Here is a 23,551-nt window from a genome sequence, read left to right as displayed (position 1 = left end):
TGATATTTTAATAAATAAATGGCATATTTTGGCAAAATGCATGTTAAGAGTAATCAATGGAACCAAGATTCTAGCAGAAATCAAAATAATATAATCAAGGGACAAACACCAGACATATAAAACAGAGAAACATGACAAAAAACAAAAATTACTAAAATAATACCTTCAAAAGTAAATGAGCAACTTGGACTCCACTAAAAAAAACTGGGAACATGGACCAAGTGCACTGTTAGGGTAAGCGTCCTCTGCTTTCTAGAAACACCCACTGAGTCATAAAAAGTCAAGTCCGAGGTAGATGAAAGAGGAAAGGAAAACTATAACACGTCGAACTAATCAGTTTTTATGGTGGAGATTGATACATCGTAACAATCCACGAGTTCATGGTGACGACCATAAAACTTTTGTAGTGATGACTTCAATCTTGTAGCAACATAATCCTGTTCCAGAAGGCTAATTATAAGAATTCTAGCGCGATACAAAAAGTCTGCGTAGTTACGGCAAGCTCTGTCATAACGTATGAGTTGTGAAAAACTCATACGCAGGTACTGAGGGGATGTTGCCAGAGTGACCTTTTTCCTAAAATTAAGAAAAGTATTTTCTAGTTAATGACTGCATGAATCTGTCAGGATCTCTCATGAACTGTTCCAATTCAAGTAATTTAGAAGAATACTATTCAAAATAACGTCAAACCGAACAAATTCCAACTAGAACAGTTCGTGCCAGAGAGTGTCACTACGAATAACAGATTATGACAGAGTTTGTTCAAAGCCCTAACAGATCCTGACAGGGTGTCTGGCGGGTAAGGACTGTTTTTGACAGTTTAAAAATGCTCTATGATAGCAAACCCTGACAAAATCGAATAGAGGTTAGAAGTGAGCGCAACTGTATACGTCCTCAAACATAAATAATAATGAATATATAAATATTACTTTTTTATCTGTTATAAATTTTATATATAGCTTTACAGATATTACTATCATCATAAGATTATATTACCATATCGAAATAACTCATCATGATAATATACAAATAAACGAAAAATGATATCTAGTAATAATTTAATATTTTTAACTTTCGATCATATCACAATTACATTGTCATCACCAATCTTTGCGACACGTTGCTGTCTTTCATCTTATAATTCCACAAAAAAACATAATTAGCCGATTTTAAGTCATACCATGAGAAGATACGACCGAAGAACTCCATGTAGGTAAATTAGTATTCATCAGATTTAGACTTTGTTTCATTTATCTTATTATCTATTTAATTCTGAAATGTTCTTTTAGAAGCCAGGATGGCTAATTTTCTTGACTTACTTGAATGTGACACAAATAAAAAAAACTGTACATTTGTCTTTTCGTAATGTTTTCAAAGGCGCATGCATTACGGATAATATATTGGATTTTAATAAGAACAGATTGAAGTATATCACAAATCATTCGAACTACTCGTATGGGGTTGACAACTCTCTTTTTTCTGCTAAAGTAAAACGTAATGAATACGATACGATTAAAAACCCAAAAAAATTGAATCAAGAAATTGCCAGTCTCTTGTCTCAGTACTGCTTGGTTTCAAGGCAAGTTTCTCCGTTGTCGATAGAGATGGATTCTTAGATGAAAGTAGGCGTTAATATTGCCAATATTAACATGCTGCATGCTGGCCGTCTTCTTTGATTTGGCATTAAGGCGTATCTTATTAAATTTAATTCCAACGTCAGTTTCTTTGGCTTGAATCCAGTTTATTAAAGTTTTCAGGGCGGCTCATGTGTTTCGCCACTCGTCAATGCTGTTCACAAATGTTCGAGTTTTTGAATTATGATAAAATCTTTTTAAACGTGTATTTTGGCTTATCCAAAATTTGCATTCGTAACCCTCAGGCATGCATGTACTGGCATTGTGTGGTAGTTGTGGTTTAAGAAGATGATTATTTCTCGCTAAAGATATCATTGAAAGATTAATTGCCAGGTACCGAACTGAACTAATTCCATAAAAGTTGTCGATCCAATGAATTTTGACAAATAAATGTAGCTTGGAAAGGTTGTAGCACATGCTTGTATTCATGAATGCATATGATGAGTTTTGTTGTATGAAACTAACCTTGAATTTTTATGGGAATAAAAGGTTGCTCATCTTAATGTTGGAATTTGGCAGCTTGTAGAATTCTTTTAACTTTCGATTAGCCTTGGTTTAACGAACAGGTTGCACATCTTCATCTTCATTTTGAAATTCAGTAGCTTATGGATTTAGTAGTGACATACTTGAGACTACGAATGTCTTCCTATCTTAGCATGCGTTTCCTCTTTATCGATGTCATCAAAATAAAATCGGTGATTTCTTATTTGGTTCATCAAAGATAATTTTCGAATGATCGACAAAATCATTTAAATTATACTGTTTAGTCAGCTCTTCGGGATTCTCTTCCACTTTTCGTAGCCACAATGAGATAACGGCACCAAATATGATATTGTACAAATGCTTAGATTTTGGTATCTGAAAACTATGACTAAATGTTCAATACATATAGAGCGGGCAAAACAACCAACTTAACAACAAAACACAAGTACCGAGCTTCTACGTGAGCAAATGAGTCAAATAATGAAATTAACCAAGGACGTAGTTCACATGACATGAATTCGGATAGATTTATTTCAAGTTATCAGCTGTTACAACTAAGAAGCCATTTTTTTAACTATAGTTTGTTTTTATTTGTTTAGTTTTTTTTTTCAAGATGAGGTCAAAAAAGCTGTACCGTGTTTTTACCGCATTACTTATCTCGGTTCTTCTGATGAAAACAGTCTATTATAATCAACATGATATCGGAAGTAAGTGTTCCTTTAAAGAAATAAAGTTGGATTTTCCAAAGTAACTTTTCCCATTCATTTTAAAGTAAGAAAAATAACTTAAATATCTAAATATTGAACTTATTATATATAATTTGAAAGAGTAATCAAGGGAACCAAGGATATAGCGGTAATCAAAAGAATGTAATCCAGGGACAAAGACCAGATATGGAAAACAGACATACAAAGAACATAAAGTAACCAAAATCATACATACAAAGTAACAAAAGCAAATGAGCAACTCGGACTCCACTAAAAATTGGGAGCATGGACCAGGTGCACCGGTAGAGTAAGCGTCCTCTGCTTTTCTAGAAACACCCGCCGAGTTGCTCATAAAAAGTCAAGTCCGGGGCAGACAAACGAGGAAAGAAAAACTATGACCCGTTGAATAAATCAGTTTCATGGTGCTGATGGATACACCATAACGATCCACGAGTTCATAATGATGACCATAAAACTTCTGTAGTGATGACTTCAATTTTGTAGCAACATAACCCTGTTCCAGAAGTCTATTTGTTAGAGTTCTAGCGCGATACAAAAAGTCTGCGTATTTTCGGCAAGCTCTGCCATAACGTATGAGTTGTGATATGAACACTCCATACGCAGTAGCCGAAGGGATGTTGCCACAACTGAAAGGAAAGTTGACAAGTCTGAATGAAAAGTCATCACGTTTGGTCAATAGTTTTCCTTTACCATCGATTTCTAAGTGTAGGTCAAGATATGAGGCTGACTTCACACTGACTTCCTTTATCTCAAGTTCCTTTGGGTAGATGCGATGTAACAAATCCCCGAAATTTGGATTGTTTAAAGATAATACATCATCTATATAGCGGAAACTGAGATTAAAGGATCTAGCCAAACGATATTCTTTCTTTCTGATCAGATCGGCTATAAAGTCAGCCTCATAAGATTGAAGAAATATGTCAGCAAGTAAAGGAGCAAAATCTGTTCCCATTGGAATGCCGACCGTTTGTTGAAAAACACGTCCACCACACTGGACAAATATGTTGTCGATTAAAATATTCTTTAAAAATATATCCAAGTTTGATGTCCTTCTTTCATTATCCTACAATTTATATTCAGTAAATATTTTTTTTTTATTTAAAGAAGAGTATGCCTACGATTCATGCAATTTTCGGTCATCAGCTTTTGAATATACACAAATTGAATTATTGATCTGACACTGTTTTAAACGTCTCCTTATATTCATTTATCGATTTCCTTTTAGTGTACTGCAATGCTTAAATTTAATGTTGTTCAAAAGATTGTAAGAAAAAGTAAAGTTAAAATAGTTAATTGAGTTAACATTCCCTATTTATTCAGTCGAGGTACACTTAATCAAATGACAACATTTTTGTACAAAATTCATTGGAAACCGTCTGTTTAGTGTTGATTATGGTTTTGAGTGCATCGAATCTCATGTAACTTTTTCCCAAAATTATTCTCTTTCAAACCAACGTGCTATCATTACTATATTATTACGTTTGTTATTAGACCTCTTTGCAAGACTATTTTGACATCGTTCAAGAATAATACATGTAGAAAAGCAAATTCATTAGAGGAAAATTATTCTGTATGTTGTGCCAAACCTTCTGAACTATAATTACAATTATGGTTTTCTTCTTTACTATTGTAAATAAATTTGTTTATTACTAATCTATATTCTACTCTACAAACTTTTATATGTTGTCCTTCCGATATGTTATGTTTAAATGGAATCTAAGATGTAACGCTTTTGGTATCAATTTCAACGCAGATAACCTTTAGATATGTATAATATAAGTTAGCTATTGTATTTTTGTCGGATTTAAAAAAGTTTTCGCTTTACATTATAATATGTTTTTATCTCCATTGCATTTATGCTTCTGCTTTAGTACATTTTCGAACAGAAATAACCAACATTTATTTATATGTTAGGCATATTACATGAACCAAGGATAAACAATGAAACTAAGTTACATAACGAAGGATACGGACCTTACAAATTCAATCTGTCTACGATGAGGGTCATAGAAACTGATGCAACAATGTCGCATTCAAGTAAAGACTGGAAAAAGGCGCTTTATGAAATTGCAAAGTAGTTATGTTATGTCTTTGATATGAAGACTCTTTTCAAAACTGAAATTGAAATGTTTTGTTTCATAATTAATGTATGTTTGAACATTTTTATAGCGAAATGAAGAAAAATGTTGGATATTGGCAAAAGTACTGACGCGTCGACAATGGGACAACGCAAAATCTAAGCATTTGACTCGAACGTGAAACAGGAAACAAAGACAATTCGCAAGTCATATCAATTGAGAAACCAACCAGAAAAAATGTTGACAAACTAGTTTAACAATGAAACAACGAGCACACAAGTGATTTGTATCACAAAGTAGTATTTTTATGTGTATGCGAAAGTATCTTTTTGTATGATCATAACACCTTTCGAAAAAAAATGCCTTACTAAATAGATACGTCTAATGGTTTTATTATTTTTTGTAGAGATTTAAGATACAGAAAGAATGAATATGAGTGTCTTAACAAAACTTGGCGAGGAAATTGGTTAGACTGCAACACCTTCCCATTTGTCGTGAATAAACCGTGTTTAGTGTATTCATTCGGGTAATATCATAATTTTTAAAAAAATTCGAAGAAAGCAAATTATCTACTTAATAAAAAAAAAAAGATTTTAAAAAACAAAATTATAAAACCGCAATATCAATGCATGCAATATATTCTGGATTTTCAGTTAAAACTCAACAAAGGTTTTTAAAAATATGTCTCCTACAGTCGAAAAAAGCGGGCGTGTATTAGAATGTGGAATTGGGTAAAGGGTAAGTTGAATGTATACAAGACGTGTAGGGACTGTAAATTATGTATAGTGAATAAAATTATTTTAGTTACAAAAAAACCGAGACCTTTTTACATATTAAGTCTTATAAAAATGAAACATCATACTTAAGTTGGTGGATGTTTCTAGTAAAAGCAATAGACACTTACCTTGCCATTTGACCTGCTTTTGTGGGGTCCTGGTTGATCACTTTTTGTATTTTTAAGCTGATTTGTGTTACATGTATGGAGGCTTTTTTATGTCTATATCGTGTTTCTTGGCTTTTAATTTTTACTATACTTACTTTTACTCAATGCAGCTACTGTAACAGACCTTTGTGTATACAAAGTTTATGAATCTAGACAGCCCTATAAAACATTCTGAATTGTTTCAATAGATAAGTCTATCAATATGTTATTTCTACTATGACGACTTTGTCATTTTAGAGACAAATACACATAAGGGAATTAAGTACCATTCTGTTAAAGAACTAGGCAATGGTGGTACCAATATTTTCTCAACTTGGTCTCTTTTTCCTACGATATATTCAATACATCTAAGAACCAACCGAAAACATATTTTAATGTATCATGAAATGTGTGACGTATATATTTTGTGATGGTTTATATATAGGGAGAAGTGCGGGGAAATTATCTCCCTATTTTCCATTATGTATATTTTAACTAAATTTGAACTTAAATTTTCCAAATACTTTCATGGTTGTTTCTGGACGTAATGAAGTATAGACTTGGATAATGCAATAAAATCTCAGCGTGTTTTTTTTTTCTTCATGTACCAAACCATATACACATTTTGCCTTATTCTAATACAGACAAGTGTTAAAGAAAAGTAGTTATTGTTTAATATCATTTCAACTAAATTGAGATGTAATCAAAGCTATCATTTAATATTGTATCTAAAGCATTTAAGATTCCTTACGTATAACCATCCTATATAAAATTGGGGAAATATAATCTTTCCATTTTAGGATAAATTATGATTTTAGTCATGAAGATGCTTTTGCTGCTCATGGTTGTGAAGTATTTTCTTTCGATCCAAGGTATCATATTGTGCTATAATAGTATACATCATAGTGTAAATCGTGAAATTTTCGTGGCGGCTATTTTGTTGTTATTTTCGCAATAAGATCTGTAACGAGACACTAAACCATCGTTACTATTTTGTTATTATAACATTTTAATAAATAAAAACAAAAACAAAAAAACAAACAAAAACAAATAGAAAAATTCAAAAGTAAACAAGATTTGTAACAATAATGTATCTATATATTTAAAGTACCAAATTTGATTCAAACCTCTCACTTATATAGTTTCTAAATATATATTATGTGTTTTACGTTTTGTGAAGCATGGGCGATACAAAAGAGCATATACAGAAAAGTGGAGCTTATTTTTTTCCGATAGGCCTTGCAGGGACAACAAAAAAAGCTTTCTCCCCAAGAGTTGATAAATATACCAAAAGGAATCAGTCTCAGAAATGGGAAACTAAAACACTTCGGGATATCATGATTTTATTTGGGCACCATCAGGTAGGTACATAGGTCTAGACAAAATTTTGTCGGTCTTACATCTCGGAAAATTAAGAACGGTAACGTACAACACATTTAGACATGTATCTTTTGTAACTTTGGCGAACTAAGACAAAAAAAAAAAATAAAAAAAAAAAAAAAAAACATTCTTAGAAATTTGAGATTAGTTTATATTTTCCATTTTTTATCATAGGAACAACAACTTTAACATGTTGTTTCATGATAGTAATAATATAGTGATTTTAATTTGTTTTTATTATTAGACGTTAGAAGTAAATTGCCGCCATATTCAAAACCTTGTATAAAAGAAAGTAAATGCAATTTTTAAATCAATGTACATAATTATGACCTTGCTTTATGAAGATTTAAATGCGATTACTCTATTATCTTAAATTTCTACATTTTGTTTTTGAACTTTCAGAGTGAAACAATAAAGAGAAGGATCAGAATTTTTTTTGGAAATTTTAAATTATTGCATTTGAGTTTAAAAATTGCTAAAAGTTCTTAAGATCGTTCTTCTATCGGCGAGAAAAATCATTGGATTACACAATACATGTATAATATGTTTAGGGGAGTAATTTAAATTTTGCCAGCACATTTGTTTTCTTTCACAAGTAGACTTTTTATCGATACAATAGTTTAAACTATCAAACCTAAAAAAACATAGAAAAACATATGAGTGATTTTCAAATGAATCACTTCACTTATTAAAGGAACAACATCTTTGTTCTTGTGTGTCTGTTTTCCATGCCTGTTTTTTGTCCCTGGATCACATACTTTTGATTTCAGCTAGAATCTTGGTTACCTAAATTACTTTTTTTTTAAATATGTTTTTGAAAAATCAATAATTAATTATTGAAAGCAAATCATTATTCAAATACGTTTTCGTAATTAAGATATATCATAATTTGATATCCGTTATTTTCCATATATTGTAGCACATCGACAACTTTTAAGTTCAGTATAATTTTTAAGTATTTTCAATGTAGTACCTTTTACTACATTGATTATTTTTAAATGACAATAGTTTGTTTTGATGAATGACCATGTCATTAACATAACACGTCTAGTCGCCATTGTTTTGTATCTGGTATTATTCGAAAAAGAAAAACAGTATGCTTTATTGATTGATTGGTGTTTAACGCCCTAGCAGCATTATTTATTATGGATAATACAACGAACATGAAATGATAAGAAATGAAAAAAATGGATGGGACAAAAAGTTTATTGGGCCGACGAATTTCGATTGCCACAGGAAATAAGTAGAAACGGGTAGGCGTGGGCAATTTAGCCTCCTGCAGCGAAGCCGAGGCTCCTTCTGCTCTCAAATACAACAGCAGGTTTCTTAATGTGACATGAGAACGTGACAGTAAATGCCATTGTTGAATTTTTATCTTTGAATATGAAACCTAAAAGGAGTTAATAGTGTTTTGGTTAAAGTTATTCTCCAAAAAGGTAGTTACTATTATTCCGGAAATTTTAATCAAATAGTCAGGTTTGTAACATGTATTATGATTATTGTAGAGACATCTGGATTACCTTAAAATGGACATAGAATTTTATGAATGGGACGCCATAGAGACTATTTTGAAGGACAATTTAACTAAGCAGATTAAACAAATAGGCTTAGAGTTTCACATCTTTCCTGACACACCAAGGGAAAATTTTGTCCGATATCTTAAGACATATAAGATGTTCAAAACCAAAGGATTCAGAAGATTTAGTGGAAATATACTGGCAGATAATGTAAGGAACAGACACTTCCAGTGTGATAGTGAATTTGTCAATCTGAAGTTTGATTTTGTCAAATATCGGAACATTTAATCAATATAATCATGACGTTTAATCATTTGTTATTTTCTTGGAATCTCATTTGTATGATGTAATAATCGTACTTAATTTCACATTCATTGCCCCAACAAATAATTGTTTACGATTTATTTTCTCTTTTGATGTAGAAAAAATTGTATTTTCAGTTACTCAAAAGTGCGCATTTGTTTAGACAAATCCTGATTTTACAAAGTGTATTGATGAATGCTTTAGCGAATACAACAGTTCCAAGGTGTATTGATGAATGTTTTAGCGAGTACAGTAGTTCCAAGGTGTATTGATGAATGCTTTAGCGAGTACAATAGTTACAAGGTGTATGAATAAATGCTTTAGAGCGTACAAATAGTTACACGGTGTATTGATGAATGTTTTAGCAGTACAGTAGTTACAAGGTGTATTGATGAATGCTTAAGCGTGTACAAATAGTTACAAGGTGTATTGATGAATGCTTTAGAGCATACAAGTAGATACACGGTATATTGATGAATGCTTTAGCGAGTTCAACAGTTCCAAGGTGTATTGATGAATGCTTTAGCGAGTTCAGTAGTTACAAGGTGTATTGATGAATGTTTTAGCGAGTACAATAGTTACAAGGTGTATTGATGAATGCTTTAGAGAGTACAATAGTTAACTTCAGTTGATTTTGTCGTTTAGCTAGATCCTTTAATCTCAGTTTCCGCAATATAGATGACGTTTCATTGTTAAACAATCCTTGTTTCGGGGATTTGGTACATCGTACCTACCCCAAAAAACCTGAGATAAAGAATACTTCAGACATTATGAAATCAGCCTCATATCTTGACCTACACTTAGAGATCGATGGTAAAGGAAATGTTTTTACCATACTATATGACAAAGGGTGTTTCTAGAAAAGCAGAGGACGCTTACCCTACCGGAGCACCTGGTCTAATCTCCCAGTTTTTAGTGCAGTCCGAGTTGCCCATTTACCTTTATTATTTTGTATGTATTAATTTGGTTACTTTATGTTCTTTGTTGTGTTTGTCTGTTTTTCTTGTCTGATCTTTGTCCCTTGAGTACATTCGTTTGATTTACGATAGAATCTTGGTTCCCTTGATTACTCTTCATATAGAACATATAGAGATAAAAATAAGTTTCAATGATTAAGATTATATATTTTCAGCTGAAGAAATTTTGAATCCGCATCAAAACTAAAATGAGCAAAGTGGAAGCCATCTGGTATAGATGGTATCCCAAATGTCATGCTAAAGGCTGGTAGTTCCAAACTTAAACTCTTAAGGAACCTGTATTCTCATCCGCCATATATCCTACACAGTGGTCTTCTGTATATCTGTCCCCTGTTTTTTTAATCTATTGAACCGAGTAAAACAGAAAGCCACTAATTCATGCATAAGTAAACTATTAAACTTTGTTTTGACAAAGTAGACTTAAAGAAATTCATTGATAAAGCCTTGTCAAATTGGATTTTTCAAGAAGTGTAGGCCATCTGATATAAGTACTATTATTGACAATTTATACTTTAAGATATATATTTTTGCCAGTTTTGTTAATTCCGAACAAAAGGATTTAATTAAGAGATACACACAGAAATTAAATGTTATCTTTTAATGAATAGTGTATTTGGAAAATTTTATTCTGTTATCAAAGACACATGTAGTAAAACGACCTATGTGTAAAAATTGGTGACTTCATGTTTCAAGTCTTGTATTGGTGTAAGACAGGGTGATGTTTTAAGCCAGAACATGTTCAGACTATTTCTAAATGATCTACCCGAAAAGATGTTATCATGTCTTATTCCTCTTAAGTTATTAATCTAATAACTGACTGTTTAATGTATGCTGATGATATTGTAATATTTTCAAAAAACACATTATGGTTCGCAGAAGAGAATTGATACGTTGCATACTTTTTGTGTAGAATAATGTTTTGATATCAATCTTAATAAGACAAAAATTGTAATTTCTTACAAATCAGTTATTTTTTAATGCTCAAATTATTTCGGAGGAAATACACGTGAATGTGAAAAATGCTTAGAATTATATTTACATCTAGTTGTGAATTTAAACAAATAAAGATGACGTATACACTTCCAGGAATTTAACTACAGATTTCATGTACTTTTAATGCCGATATAAAATCAGTACTTTTCTTTCGAATAACATTTCAGTAAGGAATTTCTTTCGGTAATTTCAGTACTTACCTTTTTTTTGTCATTTTACAGTACTTTGAATTTTATTCATTTTTCAGTACTGTAAATTTCAGCCATTTTTCAGTACTGAAAATTTCAGTCAATTTTCAGAGGAGAAAGTTTCAGTCAACTTTCCGTACTGACAATGTCAGTAATTTTTCAGTACTGTAAATTCCAGTCATTTTTCAATACTGTGGTTTTCTGTCGTTCCTTAGTACTTTTTCATTTCAAAGGAAACTATGATATTTACTGATTTTTTTCACCTCTCATGAGTATGCTTTCATTGAATATGTGTATTGTTGTCTTCTTTTAAAGTTTTTTTGTCCAACAACAATTTACAATTTTATGCGGACCAAACTCCAAACATCTTTTTAAGATTCGTTTTGGAGATATTTTATTCTGGTTTCCTTCCATTGTTATATCGATTTTACATGTAATTTCTGGTTAATGCATTTTAAATTGTGTAAGTTGTATGAGTTTTCATTTGTTCGAATATGAACACATCATAATGAAACTTGGTACATGTACATATGAAATTACAAGCAGAATGTGTTATGCAACAATTCGTAGGTGTTTTATATAACCATTTTTTATTCCGTACAGGAATGACAAATTTAAATGAACGACTTTTTGGGGTTTTTTTTATTTCGAAAAAGCATCAATTTTTAACGTATAAATATGAATAATCAATATCATGTTTAATCGTTTATTTACTATTTATTTAAACATCAACAACTTACAATACATTTCGTTTTTTCCTATAATATATAAAAGAAGGGAAATATTATAAATTAATACATGGAAATATAAACAGCTGTGCCCTAAAAACGTAACAATCGTCCCCATATGGAAGTAAACTGAAAACCTGTCCGAACTCGTAGCAAAAAAATATACTCTACTGAGCGCAGCTTGATACAACAACAGAGGTCGAACCCTAAAAATTGGGCCAAGTATTAACACACCATTCAAGCTAGATACAGTTCTGAATTTTGAGTGCAATTCAATATTTGATACAGGAAACTAATTTGACCAGAATAACCGTGGCAACCTTATTCGTCAATAAGCACAACCCCAATTCAATCCTAGCCTTCCTTTTGTGGTATGACACCTTGTGGTACAATTTCAAAGAGATTCATTCATATTTACTCAAGTTTTTGTCCGAAAATAATGAAAATGCTCGTTTCTGGTACATTTTTCCTAAACAGTTCAAGGCACACTTCCAACATCAATCCCAGACTTCCTTAAAGGTATGTCACCTTGTAGTATACTTTCATAAACATATACACTCATACTCAAGTTATTGTCCGGACATGAAGTGTCTATAAACAATGATAACAGCATACTATTATATGACCACCATTTAAAAAAAACTCATAAAAAGGATTTGCAGAGGTCAATTTCAGAACACTTTAGGCATTTCAGGACACAACATTTTAACTTGATGCGGTAAGGTTAAATGTTGATATATAGCATAAGATTCTTGGAAGAAAAAGAAAATGGTAAAATAACTTAAAAAATAACAATAAGACAATACAATAAGAACAGAACTTCAAAACAAGAGGCTCCCAGGAACTTGAATTGCTCACCTGGTTAAAATTTGTCTTCCAAGGGTAATAAATTTAACAGGGTGATGTCCAACAATTTTGACGCAAGAAGACTTCGGTAGGACTTATCATAAGGATCATTTCAGCAAATTATAGGTTTCAAGATATTGGCTGAAACTCTAAAAAAATAACCTCATCTTTCAAGGGCAATAACTCTTACAAGGAGTCGCCTGACAACTTTGATCCCTGAAGACTTTTAAAGGCCTTATAATAAGGATCATTTCAGCAATTGAAAAGTTTGGCTAAACGTAACGGTTTTGAGATGTATGCGAAAAACTACTGTCTGACCCCTCTGTTCTATTTTTTATAATGGCGGTTATGTTTTTCAACGAATCAAAAATCCCCACATCCGTTCTATGCACTCAGGATATCACAAGAAACATTCATACCAAGTTTGGTTTCAATTGCTCAAGTAGTGAGAGAAGAAGATTTTTGAAAGAAATAACATAAAAAATAGCAAAAAATTGTTGAAAAAGGGCAATTACTCCAACATGGCTTAACAGACTAAAACCAAAACTTGACCAGAGGTAGATGTTATCATGCTAAACATTTTTATCCTTGTCAGAATTCAGCTAAACCTAACGGTTTTGGAGATATATTCAAAAATCTACTGTCCCACCCCTATGTTCTATTTTTAGTAACGGTGGCCATGTTTTTCGATGAATCAAATATCCCCACATCAGTTCTATGCAGAATATCCCAAGGAACAGTTATACCAAGTTTGGTTCTAATCAGTCATAACTCATGTATATTAGTCAAATTAATGGTGACTAACAATCTGATAAAATTTGAACAAAACCTGTATAGCTGTCTCCCAAGATGTTGCATCCACAAAGTGTTCCTTTAGGGTAGCAAGTCCAAAGTCAAGAAAGTTCCATAACGCCTGTAAAATTTGTCAAGTCCAAATGGTGGCCCAATATGATCAACGTAATGTGGTGACTAACAATCCTATACATTTTGAAAAAAATTTGTACAACTGTCTCCAAGGAGTTGCATCCAATAAAATGCTCCTATTATGTAGCATGCACAATTTGATCAAAGTCCCATAACTCCAGTAAAATTGGTCAAATTAAAATGGTAGCCGAAAATGATCAATTACTGACTAATGTTCGAATATTTGCCTAAATTTATATGATAAAAACTGCCTATACAATACAAAGAACAAAAATGCACAAACACAGGATTAAGGTGTTAAATACGTCATAATGGCCTAATAAAACTCCATATTTCCATAGACCAATATGAGGTATTGAACTAGTTAGTTAATACAGGTATAATTAGGTGAGGTTTTCCACATTGGCTGAGTTATTGGTGCTCGGATAACCATATTGGACCAATAACTAAACCAAAATGAAAACCTTACACAAAATACTACATGTATATTAAATATGATGAACAACAATCCCATATAACAAGATCTGTACAGCTGTATCCGAAGGAGTTGTGTCCAAGAAGTGTTCTATAGAGTAGCATGTACAATTCAACAAAGTCCAAAAACTCCTGTAAAACTTGTTTAATCAAAATGGCCCAATGTGATCAATTACATATAGTGACTAACAATCCTACATAATTTGAACAAAATCCCTCCACAGAGTCAAATGTGTTGGTTGGATATTTCTTTATGTTTTTTCACCAAAATGTATTCCCCTTATACAGTGGTAGCAAACAACTTTGCACAGTTTGAAGTAAATCGAACACGCATTTTCCAAAATACTGTAAAATCTTGACCCTCCACCTTTTTTTAGAAAAAGTCTCATAACTTAGAAACTTAAACTAGAATTTTCTCTCAAAAGTATACAGATCATACGACCATGATAACAAAGAACTTAATAAAGTATAAAAATAAGGTTTACTATTCAAGGGATTTTAAAGTTACCATGTTACATGTTAACACGGATAGACGGATGGATATATGAACGTGTACCATCATAAGACCCATCTCTAATTGATAGCCATACATGTATAAAAAATGTTTCAAAAAATCTTTTATATTCATTATATAAAATATAATATAGTTCCTTCCATATTGCTCTCCAGTATTTCATTCTTTTTGTTCACAATGTGGGCTTTACAACCAACCTAAAATATAAAAAAGTCTAAAACATTATAAATGCTTAACACTATTAGCAAAATTGTATAGTACCATGCACCATGCAATACATATAAAATGTATAATAATTTATAAAACATAACTATACATTGACAATAATGGGACTAATGCCCTTCACAGCCTGTTCATTTGGGGATGACAATTCCATTACATTATATGAATCTTGGAAATTTCTGCAATCGTAAAAAAACAGATTTAAAAAAAGAACAGAATCATAAAAAAAAAGATTTACAGTAACTTATTTTGTCCATCACAGCCCCTCTTTTTTTCAAACTGGGTGGTGCAAGATTCTTCAAATACCGAAAGGCCTTCCTTTGTGTCTAATGAATCTATTGACTAAATATTAAGTTGTTTTTTTTTTTGTGAACATCATTCTGACCACAATATGGCAAAAAATGAATGAAATATATGAATTTTGGTAAAATTCAAGCTATCTTTTTGCCATTTACATTCAAGAATTTATAGAAATCCCTATGTTTTCTCAATGTAATGGATTTACAAATTCACATGAACACTTAATGATTAATTTTCAGTATTTTTTTGGCCAATATGATCCCCAGTCTAATAAAAATTAGCCCCTCCAATTTTTATTTGTTGCAAACATAAAAATAAAAAAAAAACACTAGGTCTAATTTTATTTGACTGATATGATCCCCTAATCCCCTTCTCCATTCATCAAAATACCATTAATTGCTTAGAAGTATCTGTAAGGTTCTAATATTTACAACTCATTCGGTGGAGCTACATTTGTATGTTGTGTAGTAACAAGCACTTCGTTCTACCTTTAATTGCTTTAATTTCAAAAGTAAGTCTTACATTTCACTTTTTGGACTATTATCATCAGGGGCGGATCCAGGATCTAAGTGTAGGGGGCGTTAATTGAATTAAATGCTGTGCAAAGCAAGGTAAAAAATATTATGGGGTGAAACTTGTGGTGAAAATGTTTTTCTTACCAATTTGGGGGGGGGGCGTTCGCCTGGTACGCCAGTCCTTGGATCTACGCCTGATCATCTGCCAAATATTCTGGTACAGGATTACCCTGGTAATCTGCACTTAGTTGTCATCAAGGCTACTGAAATGTTTAAAGAGAGAAAATTAAAAAAGCATTATCATCTTTCCCTTGTTCTGAACAATTAAATCACATTATATTTTTCAATGATTTTGTGAAAGACTGTGAAAATTCTTAAAGAGTTTCAGTTAAAAAATAGAGAAAGGGGTTTCATTATAAGTATGTCTATTGAGTACTGCAACACTTTTCAAGTGGCACTGCTTGTAAGAGTCATGCAGATTCTGTAATATGGGATATCGAAACAACTCCAAAAAGACTTCAAATTTTTATTTTTGTAATTAAGTAGCACTTCATCTAAGAATCATGCATAATGTGATATATGGCCGAAATGCCTAGCCTACATATTTTTATGTTTGATGTTTTGTTTGTATTGACGTAGTAAATAGGAATTAACATTCTGTTTTTCATAACACCCATGTTCTTACATGTAGGAGATAAAAAATTATATAGAATTCACTGTAGAATTCAAAATAAAGGGAGATTACTCTATAAATGACACTAAATACAATAGGTCTCAGCCTTGTATTCTTTGCCCCATAGGTCCAATCTAGAAAAAAAGGCATGAACTTTGGTACACCAGAACATGTCAAACTAAAAATAGACAACCTCTACTTTCATTGTTATTTTGAGTTCATAAAATAAGACTCATTTTCTGACACATAATTTTTCATGAAAATACTGTTTTTCCTGAAAAGCAAGTTTTTTGTGTCATAGCTTGATATTTATCCTATACTTTTGATGATAAATGACAATCATTTGCAAAAAAACAAAAACATGAAATGGCAAAAAGAAAGCACACTATATTTTTAGCCTCCATGTTTTGACATACACCCGCTCCGGAATACAATACAAGACTGATACCTATTACTAATAAAAACTTTTAGATATCTATATGTGCTGTTGCATTTCTACAAGTGTGTCCAATTTCCAGACAAAATATCTCTGTCCTCCTGCTTTCCTGTGAATTTTTGTTTCAATTTTAATATAGGTACATGTACCTTATAACAGTATTAAGTCAAATATCTGATTTTTTTTCCAAAAAGAGACAAGTTTTAATAAAAAAATAATTTGGTTACCTTTTAAAGATGAAAAGTGGTTTGAATTGATAAGACAAATGCCTAAACTATTCTCTGAATACCAAATTGACTGACCAAAGTGTAGACAACAGTTGCCAAGCCCATACATAGGCTCTTGGCAAAATATGGGATTAAGAAAAGCCTATACATGTATATAGGCTCTTTGTCATAGTAAGCGTTAAATGATTGAGTCAAGAGTAATAAAGGACGCTTCTGTTAAAAGGTTTGTCTCTACCTTAAAGGAACATAATCTTAACATTCAGCTTAGGTTTAAGTGTCCACAAAATTGCAAATAAATTTGTAGTTAATAGAAGCAAATTTATCACTTCAGTCAGAGATAAGGGAAGGCAACATTACATCAAATACATGTAACTCATATAAATATAGAAAGGCAATTTCGACCCTGACTTATCTTGTCCATAAAACAAGTGCATACTGATTTAGCTATTTCATAGACACATTGTATTAATACTTTAAACCTAACAGCACAATACATGACTCATTAAGAACTATAAACCATTATGGCGTAAGCCTGCTATGAAAATGTAGAAAAAGAAAGATTAAACAAATAATTTTCAGATGGAAAAACGCTATGTTGATAAAAATTTGTTGGGTCTTGCTATTTTACAGAAAAATCGTACACCGTGAATAAAGTACACATTTCACCCTGAATAAGATATACAACACTTAGCTTTAAACCTTCATATTTTTTTTTTAATTTTTAACTGACATTACATGTACATGGTCTGTGGTAAAAAGAGACAACAATGTTCATGTTATGTATATTGAAATATAAAAGTGAGGCTTAAAACAAATACTTTAAACGGATTACAGTGTCCTTGCTCGGGGAAAACGGAGGAGGCAGTGTGCCATTCCCCTATCACATTCACACCTCTCTGTTCCTATTGAGTACCCTCAATTAATTATGGAATATCTTGATAAGATTACACACTTGTTAATTACCCAAGCCGATTTAGTCACTATATAGATATTAGGACTAGGCCCTGGCTGCAGCATGAATAATTTGGAGTACATTGTATGTGAACAGGTTGAGAACAAGTTCTAAAATAGAGTTCCCCCTTTTTTTAAACTACATGAACCCACAAATGGTAGGTTTTTAAAATAAAAAAAACATAGTTAAGATAAATGTGGGAATAATAGTAATTTACTGTTTTTGCAATAGCAATATCTTTTCTGAGAAGATTCACTTTAGTATCTAAAAAGTTAGAGGTCTTGAAATACACAATGTACATGTATTGTACTTTTTAGTCCAAATACATTGCAAGTTTGCCATCTTGGAAGGTTAATTTTTTATTTTGCATGGACAGATTAACAAATGACTTGATGATTGTGTTGACTTGAAATATTGCATTTTGGACCTACATGTACAGTATAATTAGTAGTAGTGCATACTGAAAAAACATGCTTCCTTTGCTAACAGCAAAAAACATGGATTTTTCTAGCATTCAGCATGATCCTGTAAAAGGACGTTTTCCCAAAGAACATCATATCAAATCATGCAATATTCCTAAAATTTTGATTTTACCTCCCTAATTTTGACTCTTAACTTAAATGGCAAACTTATTCGATAATTTCCCCCAAGAAAGGCAGAATGGCCAAAATACCAAGATTCAATCCTGAAAAAAAATGACTAAAAATTACAGAAATATTCCAACAGTTCACAATATTCCATTTTTTTTAAATTTTAAAATGGGTAAAAAGCACCTTAAGTTATGAGTGTGGTGGTGGGGTGGGGGACTTGAGACTTGTTCCCAAGCTGGTGAATGCAGATAGTGTACGTTTCATTAGTATCTACATTGAATATTGCGCCAATACCAAGCTCAAGTTCTTCTACAAACCTGTTCAAAGAACAGTTTCCTCATCTGGTGATGTTTGTGTAGCAGCATGATGTCAGTAAAATTTAACCGTCGATGTTTCCAACTGAAATTTGAACGCCAGTTTCCGTTTTTCGTCGGTATCACTTATGCGCATAAATTTTCACAATTATCTTTTTCTCTGTAAAACGCTCGAAAGATCTGTAAACAAATTACGTCATTTTGCACGTTTGTTTTGTTTATGTAAACATTAAAATGAACGAAGTTGAATATTCCGACAACACGAGTCTAATATTTTATTTCGATAAATCATCGTAAATCAATTATTTGTACTGAAAAACGGCAGAAAACCACAGTACTGAAAAATGACTGAAATTTACAGTACCGGAAGTTTACTGAAATTTTCAGTACTGAGAATTGACTAAAATTTACAGTACTGTGAAATGACAAAAAATCAAAGTACTGTAAAATGACAAAAAATCAAAATACTGTAAAATGACAAAAAAGGTAAGTATTGAAATTACCGAAAGAAATTCCTTGCTGAAATGTTATTCGAAAGAAAGTACTGATTTTATATCGGCATTAAAAGTACATAAAATCTGTAATTAAATTCCTAGTAGTGTACAAAATAAAAATCACTAAATGCATGTTTTAAGTTACAAAGTAATACAACCTTTATACATCTGTACGAACATACGATAAAGCATATTCTTTTGTATGGTTCTGAAATTTGGGAAATGTTTGCTATTGATTCTGCTGTTTGTAAGAAAGGAACAAATTCTATTATGGAAAAGTCTTTCCTCAAGATATTTATAAGAAGGTCAATATTGCAGGATAAGAAATAGATTTAACAAGCTTTATCATACAGTAAGGATAATATTACATGTGAATGGGTGTTTTTTTTTGGCAGGATGACAAACGACAGGACACAGACCTTAAGTAAGAGAGGAAGCCCACTTAATTCTTCCTGTTGTAGTGGATATGAATGCTGGTGAACTAATTTGTCTACTTCTTATACAAGATCCAAATCTCAGCATAAACGAAAAAGTCCAAAGTCCAAATTATGCAGTGAAAGAGAGAATTCCTTGTCGGATCAAGATTATTGTATTTGAGAGGTTGACACACGGAAACCACATGGAAATCTCTAATTCATAACAGGGGTCTGAGTCAGAGGACTTGGATCCAGAGGATCTTTTTACGAGTGAGAATGAAGGTGACAAAAAATTTCAAACTGCCTAACATCTATATGGATATCAGATTTAATAAAGAAAAAGTTTCGTCTGACTCAGAGCTTTACTTAGTTTCTCCATGCCAATGATTATTTAATAGATAATACTAGACCGTCCTAGGCAAATATAATTTAATTCTTTATGTATATATAAGTCACTCGACAAGATTGACTTGGGAATACGGATTTAGTTTCAAAAGGAAAATGGTGAAATTGTATATTACGAATAGACTGACAAGTAGATTGCACACTCAGGATTGGTAGAACAAGGGGCTGGACTGGCTAAGGCAGCTTGCAAAACTCAAAAATTAAACTTATAAATATGAAACAATTTCTTTATCGTCTGTAATGTACAGTTTGAAACTGCATTATTGCATTCTCAAGTACAACTTAAGAACTTGGGGAGGGTAACAGAAGACGGAGTAAATGTCCACTGGTATTCGAAATTAACCCACTTATTGACAAACAGAATGACCAAAAGCATACATTTTGTTTTGAGATGGAACCACTGTCATACTTTTGGAAAACACAGATTCCGAATGAATGAAACTTCTACAATACAAATGCACTTGGTTAAAGAACAGAAATGTTGGCAGTTACAGAATACGGAAAAATACCCAAAAACTGTGATAAGAAAATGTGTGAGCAATAGAACGTATATCATATATAAATATTCAAATTAGGTAAGAATGTCACCGTTAAGGTATTTAGGCTGATCTTAGGCAGCTAAAATAGGTTGTTTGAATGTCATTTTATTGCAAAGATGCCAACTGTAAGACAAATAAGACATACTTGGGTGGCGGGATGCTCTTGTTTTGGCAAAACGGTTTCATGTTGCGTAGATAAGCACCGTCGCTGTTTCTTAAATTCATATTTTGGATTTTAGAATTATTTGAGAAATTCTGATTCTTCATTAAAATTCACAGAAATCTTATGCTTAATTTCAATATAGTACAATGTATTCAAGTAAGCACACTTCTTATAATTGCCAAGTTCACAGTTTTTATATAATGTATACATTTTGTAATCCATATTTGGTATGTTTTTTTTTTCATTTCATTGGACAGCATTAAGATAAAATGTTAATTTTCAATCAATCAGTGTATTTTCGATAAATTGCTAACCAGCTTCGTATGCCTCATTTACCTCATGAACTTAAATATGCCTTTTTGGTGTAGATGGTATGACACTGTCGGTGTCATATCACTAAAGACAGGTAGTATTTAAACTGTACCCGGTGAGAACCAAATCAGTGTAAATAGTATATGCTACTGTGGAAGAGTAATCAAGGGAACCAAGGTTATAGTGGTAATCAAAAGAATGCAATCCAGGGACAAATACCAGACATGGAAAACAGACATACACAACAAAGAACATAAAGTAACTAAAATCATACATACAAAGTAACAAAAGTAAATGAGTAACTCCACTAAAAACTGGGAGCATAGACCAGGTGCACCGGTAGGGTAAGCGTCCTCTGCTTTTCTTGAAACACCCGCCGAGTTGCTCATAAAAAGTCAAGTCCGGGGTAGACAAACGAGGAAAAGAAAACTACGACCCGTTGAATAAATGTGGTTATCGTGAATATTATGTGCTTCAGGGATTTAGAAAGGTTTTGACAAATTGTATAAAATTCTCGTATTAGAAATTAACAGGAGTTTTAAGCATAAACGCTGATTTTCGACCTTGAAATGTGAATGAAATTGACTTTAATTTTTGCCACGTAATACAGTTTTGCAGACTTTTGTATTAATAAATTTAATGCTTAAAATTAGCTTCAGGAGAAGTAAATACCTGTTTATATCCCTAAAGACCCAACATAGGTGACAAATTATATACTTCAAGGTGTACGAATATATGATTTTTTGAAAGTTTAACAAAATAATAGATGACGAAGTCCACATAACGGTATACAATTTGAAATAAATTCATTGCTTACTTAAGTCAAGTCTTTCGGAGCTTCCCATATAAAGTTCAGTATTTTTGTTTCCTCACTAAAAGCGTTTATCATATAGTCATCAATGGTTATTTAAATTCAGATATTTTTTTCCGATACGCCTTTCTGTCTTTAGCCAAAAAATCCGAAGTGCGAACACTAAGTAATACCGGTCTAACTAATTTGTGACAAGAAATGTCAAGAAGCGTCAAGCAGTGATAAGGACCATCAAGATTTCTAGATAAAGATGGGGAAATAATGACAAGAACATATGTTACACCTACATACTGTGATTATAAGCATATGCACATAAGATGATGCCAAATTGCCAGAGTAATAGCAGGCAACATCTTAAAGAGTTCAAGACCATGGAAACAAATTTGATTTATGATTTTGTTTCCCATTGTCTAAATAAGACTAAATCTTCTGAAAACAATAAGGATCCCAACACTTTTTCGTATATCAATACAAACATTTTACTAGATAACTTCTTGACGGGACTACATGTGATGATGTAGCTTATAGACAATGTAGTGAAGATCTAAAAAATGTAAGAATAGATAAAGGATAGAAAAGACAAATAGATGATTTTTCAATAACAGTTGACTCTGATGATGAAATTATGTTTGTAAATAAGCATGTTGTAAAAGAAAACGTAAAAAAAGATAGTATTGTAAGTGATGATATAGATACTGACACGCCCTCCTATGGTGATAACACTGGGGGTAGATGTCGTATAAAGGTTGGTTTTGTCTTGTTCTGGGAGCTCAAATGTAAGTGCTTCTGACTTTTGTACAGTAGAAGGTAAAAAAGAAGAAAAAAGATGGAATTTTATCCGAATGTAAATGGTGTTAAAAAAACAACCACAGGAATATTAACAGTGGAGGTGTTTAATGTATTTTTATATTTTTTATTTTTGCAGTAGTACTGTTTGTAAGCAACAATTGTAATGGATTGAGAGACGTCCCTAAGTTAAAGAAGTGTGTATCAATTATTGATAATAGTAGGATTGATTTTTGGATTGATTTCATTTTGAAATGTATGACGGTCGTGTTCTAAGTAGAACTACTAAACGACAAGGTGTCGCTATAATTGTAAATAAAAGGTTTATAGATGACGTATTATCTTTAAACAATCCTAGTTTTGGGGATTTGATACATCGCATCTACCCCAAAGAGCTTGAGATAAAGAATACTACAGACACTGTGAAGTCAGCCTCATATTTTAACCCACACTTAGAGATCGATGTTAAAGAAAAACTATTGACCAAACTTTAAGACAAACATGATGACTTTTCATTCAGAATTGGCAACTTTCCTTTCATCTGTGGCAACATCCCTTCAGGACCTGTGGAGTTTTCTTACCACATATCATACGTTATTCCAGAGTTTGCCGTGACTACGCAGACTTTTTGTATCGCGCATTACTAGAAAAAGTGTATGGTCGTCATCATAAACTCGTAGATCATTACGGTATATCCATATGCACCA

At 32.1% G+C, this 23,551-nt stretch overlaps 1 protein-coding gene and 1 long non-coding RNA gene across 4 annotated transcripts; one reads left to right on the top strand and one right to left on the bottom strand.

The window, feature by feature from the left end:
• The first annotated feature begins 1,144 nt into the window (after positions 1-1,144).
• On the top strand, positions 1,145-9,382 carry LOC148613484 (uncharacterized). Of its 3 annotated transcripts, none has more exons than XM_088586782.1 (7): positions 1,145-1,213; positions 2,731-2,824; positions 4,760-4,919; positions 5,330-5,449; positions 6,646-6,717; positions 7,026-7,206; positions 8,731-9,382. In XM_088586782.1, exons 2-7 carry the CDS (start codon positions 2,731-2,733, stop codon positions 9,028-9,030), a joined length of 927 nt encoding a protein of 308 aa, XP_088442908.1. In that variant the 5' UTR covers positions 1,145-1,213; the 3' UTR covers positions 9,031-9,382. The 3 variants fall into 3 exon arrangements, with proteins under 3 accessions (XP_088442908.1, XP_088442907.1, XP_088442906.1); XM_088586781.1 differs by having other exon boundaries at positions 1,150-1,209; XM_088586780.1 differs by having other exon boundaries at positions 1,161-1,209; positions 2,717-2,824.
• A 4,233-nt stretch (positions 9,383-13,615) lies between these two features.
• Positions 13,616-19,030, bottom strand: LOC148613483 (uncharacterized). The gene is made up of 3 exons (XR_015923139.1): positions 18,922-19,030; positions 15,871-15,989; positions 13,616-14,886 (listed from the first exon to the last, which is right to left on the bottom strand). It is a non-coding gene; the product is annotated as an uncharacterized LOC148613483 (long non-coding RNA).
• Between the last annotated feature and the right edge of the window lie 4,521 nt (positions 19,031-23,551).

This window comes from Perna viridis, chromosome 6 (genome assembly GCF_037379345.1).
Source record: "Perna viridis isolate PV_CMFRI_1.1 ecotype Kerala chromosome 6, ASM3737934v1, whole genome shotgun sequence".
Classification (NCBI taxonomy): domain Eukaryota; kingdom Metazoa; phylum Mollusca; class Bivalvia; order Mytilida; family Mytilidae; genus Perna; species Perna viridis.
This window is presented reverse-complemented; position numbering and strand designations above follow the sequence as displayed.

What these genes read in the sequence shown, in the direction of transcription:
- LOC148613484 (XM_088586780.1), top strand. Translation starts at nt 1,182, where the DNA reads ATGAGAAGATACGACCGAAGAACTCCAT. An exon ending in TAATCAACATGATATCGGAA is followed by an intron (nt 2,825 to 4,759) that starts GTAAGTGTTCCT and finishes TTTATATGTTAG; the next exon opens with GCATATTACATGAACCAAGG. An exon ending in GCGCTTTATGAAATTGCAAA is followed by an intron (nt 4,920 to 5,329) that starts GTAGTTATGTTA and finishes TATTTTTTGTAG; the next exon opens with AGATTTAAGATACAGAAAGA.